Source organism: Somniosus microcephalus, chromosome 22 (assembly GCF_052327205.1).
Source record: "Somniosus microcephalus isolate GS21.2 chromosome 22, FLI_Smic_1.0, whole genome shotgun sequence".
NCBI lineage: Eukaryota > Metazoa > Chordata > Chondrichthyes > Squaliformes > Somniosidae > Somniosus > Somniosus microcephalus.
Window position 1 is genome coordinate 42,157,825 of NC_141008.1, and position 14,029 is coordinate 42,171,853.

The following is a 14,029-nucleotide window of genomic DNA, read 5'->3' on the forward strand; positions in this document are numbered from 1 at the left end:
ACCTCTCGCTGGCAGGAAGTCCTCCCGGCAGCGCTGCATTCCATCCGGTCACTGCTTTGCATGGCCATTAACGCCACCCCCCATGAACGAATGTTTGTTTTCCCCAGGAAGTCGACTACGGGAACCTCGCTACCAACATGGCTGACTTCTCCGGGGCCCGTCTTGCTGCGAAAGCACGTGAGGGCCCATAAAACGAACCCCCTGGTCGAGAGGGTGGACCTCCTGCACGCCAACCCCCAGTACGCCTATGTGGCATACCCAGATGGGCGGGAGGACACAGTCTCCTTACGAGACCTTGCACCCTCGGGCACCCCTGAGACACCACCGTTACCCCCCACCACCCCCCCAAATCCACCCCAGGTAGACGGCATGCCGGAACCCCACGAGCCTTCGCCGACCACGCAGACACCAGCATTAACATCGGATACTGCATCACCGCCGCCGCTGCTGCGCCGATCAGAGAGACTTACGAGGCCTCCGGACAGACTGACATACCCGAACTGGTAGTACACTTCACCCCGCCGGACTCAAATCTAAACAAGGGGTGAATGTGGTAAACCACTTTTATCGTTACACTATGGTTATCACTGTTTACACTGTTGTATCACTACACAAGGTCACCTCTTGTCACGCTGTTATACCTGGGCTGACCACAGCTGACTCCGCCCATGACTCCGCCTGCTTGCCCAGGTATAAAGGTGGTCGACTGGCTGGTATTCCTCCTTGTTGGACCCGATCACCCACGAGGGTGGGCTCTGTTATTTAGCCAATAAAAACCTATAGTTACTATCTTAACTCGTCGCTTTTCATTGGATGAATTGATAGGTATATCACTGCTTTTGAAGATGAGGAAAATCCTGTGAAGGTTGAAAGAACCTAAAAAGGGTTCACCGTTTGTTATCCTAGACAGACCAGGTATGAAGGAAAAGGGGAAGCAGTCTCAAGGATGCAGGGACCCTATGGCTCATCTATAGGGGTAGACTGAAACACAACCTAAAAAAATCTAGAGTAAGAAAGAATAAAAGAAGCCAAAATGCAAGACCTTGTGCCTGGTGAATAAAGAGGAGACTTTCACCCCATCAATCTGAGCTCCGGCCAAGTCCAGAACTCAGTGTACTAACTCGCATGCCAACGGATCTTCCATGTAATCGCTATATGGAAGAAAGCTGCTAAATAAGAAAGCATGGAATGGGAAAATGCGAAACCTCCTGCATTCAAAAACCCAATTTTTTTCCATAAACCATGCATAATTAGTGCTCAAAAATGTATACTATTATTATTATTATATCTCGATACTCAGCATGATTAAAGTTTGCCTGTCACATCAGGTCACTGAATATGACCACTGGCACTGTTAACTCACTCTAAAACTGCAAGTGGAAGAGTTGACCCTTCCTCAACAGCTCCCAATGTGAGGATGGCACCTGCATCATAAATAGTAATGGCTTTTTAATTAGATTGCAACTATTAATGTACTTCCAGTACCATTGGTGCTCACACATTTTAACATGCACAGTGATTGTATCTCTCTTTATTATCTTCCATGTGTACTCATGTAATTCTTCTTCCCCTACAGAGTCTTTTCTTCTGCAACCTCTCTGACCTGACAGCTCATCTCTTTGTGTGATCCCTGCCCCAACAGCTCCTTTCCCTGTCCCACACCAATTGCAACTCACTCGTGCGTACTCTCACCTCCACACCAACTAGTTCCTATGCACAAAGAGAATAATGAAAAACACCAAGCAGAATAATAAAAAAAGATATACATCAATATTCAAGTTACACCAACACATCAAGCTTCCTAGTACATAGATTATTTTTGCTGCAAGGCACTTGAATGCGCAGAAAATGTTTATAGGTACCCATTGATTCGAAAAATAAACTAAGCCAATTAAAGGAATGAAAAACGAAGGCAAATAAATACAAGTTATCATGTCATAAAATGGTAAAGCTAAAACATCCCTTTTTCAACAATCTAATAACTTGTCCAATGTGCAAAAAGTATATTTTTAGGACACAGTGGATGCACAAAATGGAGCAGTTTTACCTGACGCTGGATGATTCAGCCCTGTTTCAGAGTCACTTTGCTGCTTACAATTTCACACAGGACCGTTACACATGAGGTAAACTACTTTAAAAACTGAATTTTGTAGCAAATCTGAAAGTCAACAAACCATTCTTAAGGATATACTGCCAATATGAATATTTGTAACACTCCATTGGTGTCAGGTCAGGCGTGAAAACCTGCTACCGTAATGATAGTAGATGGCGTTACCTGGGACTGGTCAGTGCCGAGTGCCAAAGGCTTCAGGCGGATTAGTGTCTGGAGGAGGTAGATGGAGGAAATGCCATTAAAAGGCAGATGAGTTAATCCTTGAATTAGCCAATGGTATCCAAAACCTGCAAGCGTGCCTCAACTGCAGCACATAATGAGTCAATGAAAGAGCGACCATGGCCAGTCCGAAACACAACACCAGGGGCCAGGTGTGGAGGACAGTCACAGGAGCTCCGACGATAGTCCAGCGATGGTGAATAGTTCATGGTTTATAATTCAAGATAAGATGCTTCTTGTGAGCTACAAAGTTTCATTTTAATGCAATAATATTGGTTATGCATCAATAAATTTACATATAGTCTGATGATAATGTTTCCCAATCAATTGAACTAAAAAGTTATGCATAACCCTATGAAGTCTGAGAATGATGTGTGACCTTTCTGGGACAAGATACAGCTGCTTTTAAATGTCACAAAATGCAGAATCCCATTATTACAAACCGGAGGCTCTTTGTGTAACTAGAAATAAAAATATAAATTCCATCACTTATCCAATAATGATTATAATCATAGTTATTGACGATCTCTTCCACTGAAATCAATACAAATGATGTCCAAATAGGAATACTTTGACATGTGTCAAGATTTTATAACCATCACAATTTGCCAATAGAAATTTATTTCCAGATCATTGTAAAAATGTTTTATATTGCAGTATTTTGCATATATATGTTCACGAGAACCCCAAGCTATAAAACTGAGATATACTGGCTAAATAGTTCTTAAGTGAATAAGAAGGGACTGAGAAAAACATGATGCATGGTGGTGCCACAACATGTGATAATTATTCATTATTTGTAGTCATTAAAATGTACTTTTTAATGAACAGGCCACTTTCATTAGAATTTCCCTCTCCCCACCAGCCCCCACCCATCCCTCATATTCAAAGCAGTGGTCTGTGGTTTAGTGCAGTTGTCAGTTGCCACGGTTACCAGATGCAGAGAGAGTATTCTAGCACAGACAAATAGTTACCTGCGCTATACCTTGCAACGAGTTAATTTGGCAGAGGAACTGCCAGCTTAATTGGATTTTGCATTGGTTGATTATTCAAATTTAAAACAATCAGTTAAGATGCTACAAGGTCGATTGCAATTTTGTCTATTTAACAATAGGTTGAGGGGACTGTAATACATTAACTTATATCCGAATTTTTAAAGGAAACAAGTGCATCACTTCAAAAATACCTCCCCTTCTGTCCTATCCCACAAATAAACCCTTATGTGCATTTTCTTGGTAAATTTCCCACAGAATATTACAGCACAAAAACATGCCATTTGGCCCATCAAGTCTCAGGTGGTGTTTTTCTCCACATGAGCCATAACAGGACCCCACTCTCCTGCTCACTCCCTTGTACCCTTTAGTATATTTTCTTTTTCAAGCAACTATGCAACTCTCTTTTTAAAAAAAATACATAGATTTTGCTTTGACAATGTTTTGTGGCAGAAAATTCCACGTTATAATCATCCCCTGTGTTACATCGAGTCTACAGCACAGAAATAGGTCAGTCGGCCCAACTGGTCTATGCCGGCGTTTATGCTCAACACGAGCCTCCTCCTCCCACCCCTCTTCATCTAACCCTATCGGCATATCCTTCTATTCCTTTCTCCCTCATGTGCCCATCTAACCTCCCCTTAAATGCCTCAACTACTTCTTGTGGTAGCACATTCCACATTCTTACCAATACGAATTTTTTTCTAACTTCCCCTTTAATTCATTCTTAAATTTATAAACTCTCATTACCATCTCATCAACCAGTAAAAACAATCCATCACCTTATCATAACTGTCACGGTTTTTGATTTTTCTGCCCTCGCTATCCGCTCCAGTTCAGTGCCACCAGCAACTCTCATTAGCAGATGATCCGGAGTGTGCTTCTTATTGGCCAACATCTAGTTACATTATAGCACAAAACAGATCACAACAGAGTGTGTTTGCTCTGTATGCCAGCTACTGAAATCTATCACAATGTGCCACGTGAATAACTCCAGTCTTTGCAGAATGCGACTGAAGTAACACTTTAGCGAGGCAAGACACAGCTTCAAACCATCAACCGGTTCACTTTACATGAAATGTCTGAGTGAACAGCATAACGTTTTCACGTGGAGAACAATCAATTTTCCTGTGCTCCTTGGTTACGAAAAATAATAAAGATGCATGCAGCTTACTAACGTTATAAACATGAGCTCACCGTCACCATATAAACCTCTGAAAGCTAAGCTGTCTCAGGCTTTTGAAATATAGGCTGTGAGAACACAGATTACCTTGGTCTGAGAGAGGTATTTGTCTGTCTCCTACCTTTATTCGGTGTGTAAACAATATACCTTTCATGATTTTAATTAATCCATGATAAATTTTTTATTAACACTGAATGAAGACAAAGATGATTTGGGTAGAATTTGGTTTGCGTGCGCCTGTTTTACGCCTGAAAATCTGCGCAGGCGTTGGTCCCACTGCCAAAATTGTGGGGCCGTTTTTTAAGGCGTTGCGGGTGGACAGCTAAAAAAGACAGACGGCCCCTTTAATATGTAAATTAGGGGTCTAACAGCTGTTGAAAGACTACATCGACAAATTAGTCAGCAAATGACGGGGCAGACGTCAGACTTGCCCCACTCAGAATTCTTCAGCTACTCCCACAACCGGCAACTCCAGGTAAGTTACATCTTTTTTTGGTTAAAAAACCCATCCTGTGGAGTCAGGAGCACGCTCCCAATTCGACAGGAATCACGATTGGTTATCCCCTGTATCCTGCTCCAATCACCTCTCCCGGGACTTACATGAGAGCTGCTGCTGGCGAGACAGGAGCTCAGGCACTGATGTCTTCGCTCGGGTGAGCTGCCTGTGGAGGCGTGATCAACACTGGCAGCTTGCGGCAAGTATGCTGATGAGGCCAGAGACTCAATTTCCATCCATCCTGGGGTTCTCAGTGATATGCCATCAATGACTCAAAGACAAGGATTCAACTGAAGGCTTTTAATCACTAAGAACATAGCAGCATAGCAGGTCTTCCCACATCAGGTTCATCTGGTAGTGAGTGACTCATACAGCTCCTGAGACCTTTATATGGCAAAAGGCAGGGGCGTAGCCAGTACACACAATAGGAACAAAAGGGTGTGGTTCGCACAATACAAGCAGGTAAAATACAAGCAGGTCTGATGAAGGCATATTTCATCACATTCACCCCTTCTACAGATTTAGTCTGTCCGGGGGTGTGATAGTCCTTCCTGAACGTCGCAACAATACCTCGGGTTCCGACCGGGAGTCCGTGGTGCCCTCCTGGGCATACCCATGTGCCGGGGGTGTTGCAGGTACTTCTGGGGGTGGTGAGGATACCTCTGGGGATGGTGGAGGTTCTTCTGGGGGTGGTGGTGATGGGTCGTCGTCGTCGCTTCCTGCCGAGGTGAGGTCCTTTATGGACACGGTGTCTTCACGCCCGTCGGCGTGCTTGAAGTACGCGTACTGTGGGTTTGCGTGGAGTAGGTGTACTGCCTCCACGAGGGGATCCGTTTTGTGGCCCCTCACGTGCTTCCGTAACAGGACTGTCCCTGGGGTGGAGAGCCACGAGGGTAGGGATACTCCTGAGGTTGATTTGCGGGGAAAAACAAACATCTTCTCGTGGGGGGTGGCGTTAGTAGCAGTACACAGTAGCGACCTTATCGAGTGGAGTACGTCTGGGAGGACCTCCTGCCAGCGGGAGGTGGGGAGGCCTTTAGACCTTAGTGCTAAGGTGACCGCCTTCCACACTGTCGCGTTCTCCCTCTCCACTTGCCCATTACCCCGGGGGTTATAACTAGTGGTCCGACTTGTGGCTATCCCCTTCGACAGCAGGTATTGGCGCAGTTCATCGCTCATGAACGATGCCCCCCTGTCAGTGTGGATGTAGTTAGGCATGCCGAACGTGCAAAACAGGTTGCCGAGGCACTTGATGACCGTGGCACTGGTCATATCTGGGCAGGGGTAGGCGAATGGGAAGCGGGAGTACTCGTCCACAATGTTGAGAAAGTACACATTGCGGTCGGTGGAGGGGAGTGGTCCCTTGAAATCTAAGCTCAGGCGCTCGAATGGCCGTGTAGCTTTGATCAGGTGGGCTCGGTCGGGTCTGAAAAAACGGGGCTTGCATTCCGCACAGGTGCGGCAGTCCCTGGTCATAGACCGGACCTCCTCGATGGAATAGAGCAGGTTACGGGATTTTATAAAGTGGAATAGCTGGGTGACCCCCGGGTGGCAGAGGCCATTGTGGAGGCCCTGTAGCCTGTCCCCCTGGATGCTGGCACACATCCCTCGTGATAGGGCGTTGGGGGATTCGTTGAGGGCCCCCGGCCTATATATTATGTCGTACTCAAACGTGGAGAGTTCGATCCACCACCTGAGAATTTTGTCCTTCTTGATCTTCCCCCTCTGTTCGTTGTTAAACATGAAGGCTACCGACCGCTGGTCGGTAAGCAGGGTGAAGCGTTTGCCGGCTAGGTAGTGCCTCCAGTGCCGCACTGCCTCCACTATGGCCTGGGCCTCCTTCTCTACTGAGGAGTGCCTGATCTCGGGCCCTTGGAGGGTTCTTGAGAAAAAGGCTACGGGCCGCCCATCCTGGTTGAGGGTGGCTGCTAAAGCGAAGTCGGACGCATCGCTTTCGACCTGGAAAGGGATGTTTTCGTCCACTGCCCGCAGCGCGGCCTTCTCAATGTTGTGTTTAATGCTGTTGAAGGCGGCGTGGGCCTCGGCTGTGAGCGGGAAGGACGTTGATTTCAGGAGGGGACGGGCCTTGTCGGAATTGCGACTGCGAGTAGTCAGAAGATGCCTGGCGTACACCACATTTATTGGCCACACGTAGTGGGCCTTCAGGATGGTGCAGGCCTCCTCGTAGCTGGTGGCATCTTGGATGAGAGGGGAGACCCGATGGCTCACCCAGTTTCGCAGGATTCCCAGTTACATGTCTCCGGTAGCGGTTTCGGCTGTGGCTATGGCGGTGGATGAGTTTGCAATGAAAAATTCGAAGCATTGGAACCAGTGTCCGAACTGTGTGGCTGCATCTGAGGCATGGGGGTCCAGATCCAAGCGCTCTGGTTTCAGGAGTCGATCCATCTTGGTGTTTTAGTGATTAAAATTGATATGCCATCAATGACTCAAAGACAAGGATTCAACTGAAGGCTTTTAATCACTAAGAACATAGCAGCATAGCAGGTCTTCCCACATCGGGTTCATCTGGTAGTGAGTGACTCATACAGCTCCTGAGACCTTTATATGGCAAAAGACAGGGGCGTAGCCAATACACACAATAGGAACAAAAGGGTGTGGTTCACACAATACAAGCAGGTAAAATACAAGCAGGTCTGATGAAGGCATATTTCATCACACTCAGTTCGGCCACACACTGGTTGACACTAGGCTGAGACTAATTTCTAGGCCACTATCTCACTGCCAGCCTAAGATCCTCATCAATGATATGACCATTTCAGCTAACTGACCTCTGCGTCTTCCATTTTTGTCAAAGCTCCATCTGCAAGTAAGAAGTACCATTGCCATCATGTCTGGGATGGACTGCTAAGGCCTTCCCTCGAAGAAACCCTTCATGATATTGAAGACCTCAGCCATGTCATTCCTCAAACTTTTCAGCTCTAGTGAAAAACCCCAATTTCTCAAGTTTCTCTTCATAGCTGTAATCATTCATCCCTGGTAGTATCCCTAGTAAGCTACATTGCAACTTTTCCATCGCTTGCCATAATGGGGAGCTCAAACCTTTACACAATACTTCAACTGCAACTTAACCAAGGCCATGTACAAATTCATCATTACCTTAAAATAAAAACATTGCAAATGGTAGAATTCGGAAACATAAATAGAAAATGCTGGAAAAACACAGCAGGGCAGTCAGCATCTGTGAAGAGATTTGTATTTCCTGCATTTTCTGCTTTTCTTTCAACATTACTTTCTTGTTTTGTATTCAATGCCTTTGGACACAAAGCCAAGGAGTATACTGCTTTTTTGAAGTCTTATGTACTTTGACTATCACCTTGATTAACCTATACCTGCCCACCATGTCCCTCTGCTTCTCTACTTTGCTTAAAATCCTACCATTCAACATATTTGCTTTCCTTATACTTACAAATGTATCGCATCACATTTTTCTATAATGAACTGCAAATGGAACCCATCTGCAAACCACACCCCTCAATATGCTGTCAAAGGCAAATTTCAACAGTGCTCCTCCAATTCCCCAGTCCAGATCATTTACATATATAGGAAATAAGAGTGGCCCCAACACAGAGCTCTGAATGACACCATTCACTACATCTTTGCAGTCTGAGAAATTTCCTTTTACGTCTAGCCTTAGTCATGCCCATGTGGCCATGTTCCTCTTAATTCCAATCATCATCATCATCATCTTTGCCACAAGTCTCTTACATGGTACTTGATCAAATGCTTTTTGAAAATCCATATAAGCACATCCACTGCAGTTTCTTCACATGTCCTCATTCTTATTTCCTCAAACCCATTTATAAGGTTGGTCAAGCCTGACCTGCCTTTTAGAAACCCATTCTGACCAGTCAGATTAACTCATGTTTCTCCAAGTGCGGAGTCATTTCCTCTCCCTAAACTTCAGGACAGCTTCCCCTTCAAACCTAAAAGAAAAGATTTAAACTGCTTCAAAATTTTCAAGGTATTAAAATGTAATTTTACCTTAATGTCTTCCGTACCATGTCCTCATCAGTGATCCCATAGTAAGTGAGAGTCTCATTCCAGACTGGATTCAAAGTATTTCGCAAAGTCTTTGTCCTTAGTTTGTTGGCCTAAAACCAAACATTACAAAATAGTTTCATTTTACAGTATGGCTTAATGAATCTTGAAACATACACAAATATTTATAGTTTATCATTTAAGTTTTACTATTTTCAATCTTTTCTTATCTGTTTGCTTATAATTTATAATAACATGATTATAATGCACTTATTTGGGATACTGGTTAGTTTAATTGTACAGTCGACACTCTGGACTATATTTTACAGTTCTCTCCCTTAACTTCACTGCCCTCCTGTCTTCCCGAAACCTGTCCCTCCATATAACCTCTCCTACCCATAGTCATGGCCACCCCTTGAGCTTGCCATCACCAATGGTCTCTCTACTCCCATGATCCCCATCACTGAGTAGGCCATCTCTGACCACTTCACTGTATCCCTCACCACCCTTATCTCCTTCCAACCCCACTTCCTTCAGTGTCTGCCCGTGGAAAAACTCTCCCCCAAGTCAATTACAACTCCCAGAGATGTCAGGGAACATAGGGTCTAATGAGAGGGAGGAACTGAAAGAAATCAGTATTTGTAGGGAAATGGTGTTAGGGAAATTGACGGGATTGAAGGCCAATAAATCCCCAGGGCCTGATAATCTACATCCTAGGGTACTTAAGGAAGTGGCCCTAGAAATAGTAGATGCATTGCTGGTCATCTTCCAAAATTCTATAGACACTGGAACAGTTCCCATGGATTGGAGGGTAGCTAATGTAACCCCACTATTCAATAAAAGGTGGTAGAGAGAAAACGGGGAATTATAGACTGGTAAGCCTGACATCGGTAGTGGGGAAAATGCTAGAGTCCATTATAAAAGATGTAATAGCAGAGCACTTGGAAAACAGTGACAGGATCTGACAAAGTCAACATGGATTTACAAAAGGTAAATTGTGATTGACTAATCTACTGGAATGTTTTGAGGATGTAACTGGTAGAATAGATAAGGGAGAACCAGTGGATGTGGTGTATTTGGGCTTTCAGAAGGCTTTCGAGAAGGTCCCGCATAAGAGATTAGCATGTAAAGTTAAGGCACATGGGATTGGGGGCAAGGTACTGACTTGGATAGAGAACTGGTTGGCAGACAGGAAGCAAAGAGTTGGAATAAACGGGTCTTTTTCCGGGTGGCAGGCAGTGACTAGTGGGGTACCGCAGGAATCGGTGCTAGGACCCCAGCTATTCACAATATATATTAATGATCTAGACGAGGGAACTAGATGTAATATCTCCAAGTTTGCAGACGACACAAAGCTGGGTGGGCGTGTGTGCTGTGAGGAGAATGCCGAGAAACTCCAGGATGATTTGGACAGGTTGGGTGACTGGGCAGAAGCATGGCAGATGCAATATAATGTGGATAAATGCGAGGTTATCCATTTTGGTGGCAAAAACAGGAAGGCAGATTATTATCTGAACGACAATAGATTGTGAGAAGGGGAAGTGCAACAAGACCTGGGTGTCCTTGTGCACCAGTTGCTGAAGGTAAGCATGCAGGTGCAGCAGGCGGTTAAGAAGGCAAGTGGTATGTTGGCCTTCGTAGCGAGAGGGTTTGAGTACAGGAACAAGGATGTCTTGCTGCAGTTGTACAGGGCCTTGGTGAGACCACACCTTGAGTATTGTGTGCCGTTTTGGTCACCTTATCTGAGGAAGGATGTTCTTGCCATGGAGGGAGTGCAGCGAAGATTCACCAGACTGATAACTGGGATGGCAGGAATGACGTATGAGGAGAGATTGGGACGATTGGGCTTATACTCGCTGGAGTTTAGAAGAATGAGAGGGGATCTCATTGAAACTTATAAAATTCTAACAGGACGAGACAGATTAGATGCAGGAAGGATGTTCCCGATGGCTGGGGAGTCCAGAACCAGGGGTCACAGTCTAAGGATAAGGGGTAAGCCATTTAGAACTGAGTTGAGGAGGAATTTCTTCACCCAGAGAGTGGTGAACCTGTGGAATTCACTACCACAAAAGGCAGTGGAGGCCAATTCATGAAATATATTCAAGAAGGAGTTAGATATATTTCTTAAGGCTAAAGGGATCAAGGGATATGGGGAGAAGGCAGGGACAGGGTACTGAATTTGGATGATCAGCCATGATCTCATTGAATGGCGGAGCAGGCTCGAGGGGCCGAATGGCCTACTCCTGCTCCTATCTTCTATGTTTCTATGTAACTACACTTTCAAACTCCCAACTGCCTTTCATTCACCATAATATTTCGTCAGCTTTTACTTTTACTCTATCCTTTACTCTATCCCAATTTAATTGCTCCCCCTAATATGGCTCCCGTCTTTGCTCTCTCAAGTCCAAGGGGTGTGAACTTGAGCATATCTAGTGTACAACTAGTTTAGCCATCCATTATTAGATCTGGCTGAACCACATGGTTCAAGTAGCTGTGGTCTCCTTGCAGGACCAAGCGCTGCTCCATGGAGCTCCCCATTTGTTGCTGCTGCTGCTTCTGTCCCTCCTCTTCCTATAGAGAGTAAGGGGTGACCAATATCACTCCCATCCTTCAGTAGAACAAAAACCTCCCTGTGCAAACAAAATGATTGAAATGCCAAGAAAATAGGAGCATATTTTCAGCAAAAGCCCATCTCAAAAAAGCTCCTTCAACTCTCCGGACAGATAACACAGATCTGAGTACTTGCAGGTGGGTGCTCCTTTAAATAGCACTGAAAATGGCCATTTCCAGCCTGTACTACCTTGGGCATGCACAGCACTTAATGTTCACCAAGCTAAAGTTAATGAAAATGGCATTGGGCTCCAGCGACATTACAGGACCGAATTTGCATTCTTGAATGAGGCTCCCACCTGTTTCAGTTGGGAGCTCTGGCCACCTATCTCTAAGCCCCAATCAAAATGGTGGTGGGTGGAACAGCAGAGGGAATGGGGTAGTAATTTATGCACCCCCATTTTCATTGTGCTACTGCCCCATTCCTGACCAAAAACGGGGATGAAAATTGATCCCAGATGCTTGCAGCCACTGGTGATTAGGAAGATTGAATTGTTCACTCTCACAGACTCCTTTTATAAGGTAACAGATGTGTGCTTTGGAATTCAGTCCCTCCTGGCTAAATCAGGATTTTCTCAATTTTCATTGAGCCATTTAGCACAAAGATTGTAGACACCACAGCTGGATGCATGAGTATTCAGTAATAGGTCGCTCTTTATGTGCTTAACAAGTGTTAAAAAGAGCATTGTCACAGGTGCATAATGATCAACTGTTAATTCTTCATTCCCACGAATGAAATCACATTCTCAAGAAGCGCACATTTGAAAACAGCCCATTATTCATTTTCAATAGCAGGACAAAAAAAAGAAGCTATTTTCCCATTTTTACAGAACAGAGGAAAGTACAGCCCTAATTGATAAAAAAAATTACTGAGGAGTGAAGCCCCAGCTCACACCCATGGAATAAGTATAGGCCTTCAAGGGGGTCATTTAATCATTTACTTTCACATCTCAATGTTTAAATTCCCGCAGTGGGCCTATGAAAGACTTCCTTACAACAAAAAAAGTACTTAACAACTGGAGGTATGTCGCAAAGTCTTGCATCTACCAGAAATGTCACACCTCAAAGTGTCATACATGTCACAGTTGAAAGTGTCACAGTTACAAAGTGCGTCACATTTTCATTTGATTAACTCAAATATATTCACTAAACAAGAACAAATCATCACTGAACAGATAAGGTTCCTACCAATGAACAAGTAGCACTTTATTTTATAAAGTGACAGAAAGCCAGTCATTTCTTGCGCGTTTCATGCGACCTTGATTTCTTGGCCAAAACCAAGAGAGGAACTAGGGATTTTCAAACAGCTATCAATCTAGAGGCAAAAGCCTCGAAATTTCCAGGGCAACTTACTGGGGGCAGATTGGTGCGGAGCAGGACTTACCCCTACCCCGTGGAAGTGTCCTGATCCTGTCTAAAATCCCATGGTCAGGGTAAATTGTATAATGTGAGTGGAACTACTAGAGTGCCTCCCCTACCCAGTGGGGACTCGAGATAATGCTGTGGCATCATGCAAAAGCTTAATAGGACCACTGTAAAATTTGCCTCACGTCTAGCAGGATTTGATCCTGACATGCTATGTACACCTGTAACTTAGCATTGGGGTCTACAGAGGTGGATCTAGAGAGAATTTTGGCGGGTGATGTCATTCCGCCAGTCCCACCTCTTCTGGTGACATCTCTTGGGGGCTGGATGGGGGGGGGGGGGTAGAAAGACAAAAGAAACACTTGCCACCATCTTCAGCAGAATTTGGAAGTGCACACAAAAAGGGACACACACCCAGCAGAACCAGGTCCCCCACCAATTCCTTGCTTGCCTGCCCAAGTAGGCGAGGAATTTGGGGCTAAACGGTCCTGAGCAACATCAGATGGTTGTGGTGATTGAAGGTCAATCATCACAGCCCCAGGACATTGCTGCAGGAGTTCCTCAGGGCAGTGTCCTAGGCCCAACCATCTACAGCTGCTTCATCAATGACCTTCCCTCTAACATAAGGTCAGAAATGGGGATAGTCGCTGATGACTGCAGTGTTCAGTGCCATTCACAACTCCTCAGATAATGAAGCAGTCCATGCCAACATGCAACAAGACCTGGACGACGTTCAGGCTTGGGCTGATAAGTGGCAGGTAACATTCATGCCACAGAAGTGCCAGGCAATGACTATCTCCAACAAGTGAGCGTCTAACCACCTCCCCATGACATTCAACGGCATTACCATTGCCGAATCTCCCACCATCAACATCCTGGGGTTCACCACTGACCAGAAACTTAACTGGACCAGCCACATAAATACTGTGGCAACAAGAGCAGGTCAGAGGCTAGGTATTCTGCAGCGAGTGTCTCACCTCCTGACTCCCCAAAGCCTTTCCACCATCTACAAGGCACAAGTAAGGAGTGTGATGGAATACTCTCCACTTGCC

The 14,029-nt window shown here is 45.1% G+C and overlaps 1 protein-coding gene across 3 annotated transcripts in view; it reads right to left on the minus strand.

Moving 5' to 3' along the window:
• The window catches only part of LOC147102211 (double C2-like domain-containing protein beta), a 397,434-nt gene that overhangs the window by 270,254 nt on the left and 113,151 nt on the right, over positions 1–14,029 (minus strand). For all 3 annotated transcript variants that reach the window (XM_085964513.1, XM_085964515.1, XM_085964514.1), the window contains one exon: positions 9,006–9,115. In XM_085964513.1, the coding sequence (XP_085820639.1) occupies positions 9,006–9,115 (110 nt within the window). The remainder of the gene's footprint in view (positions 1–9,005; positions 9,116–14,029) is intronic.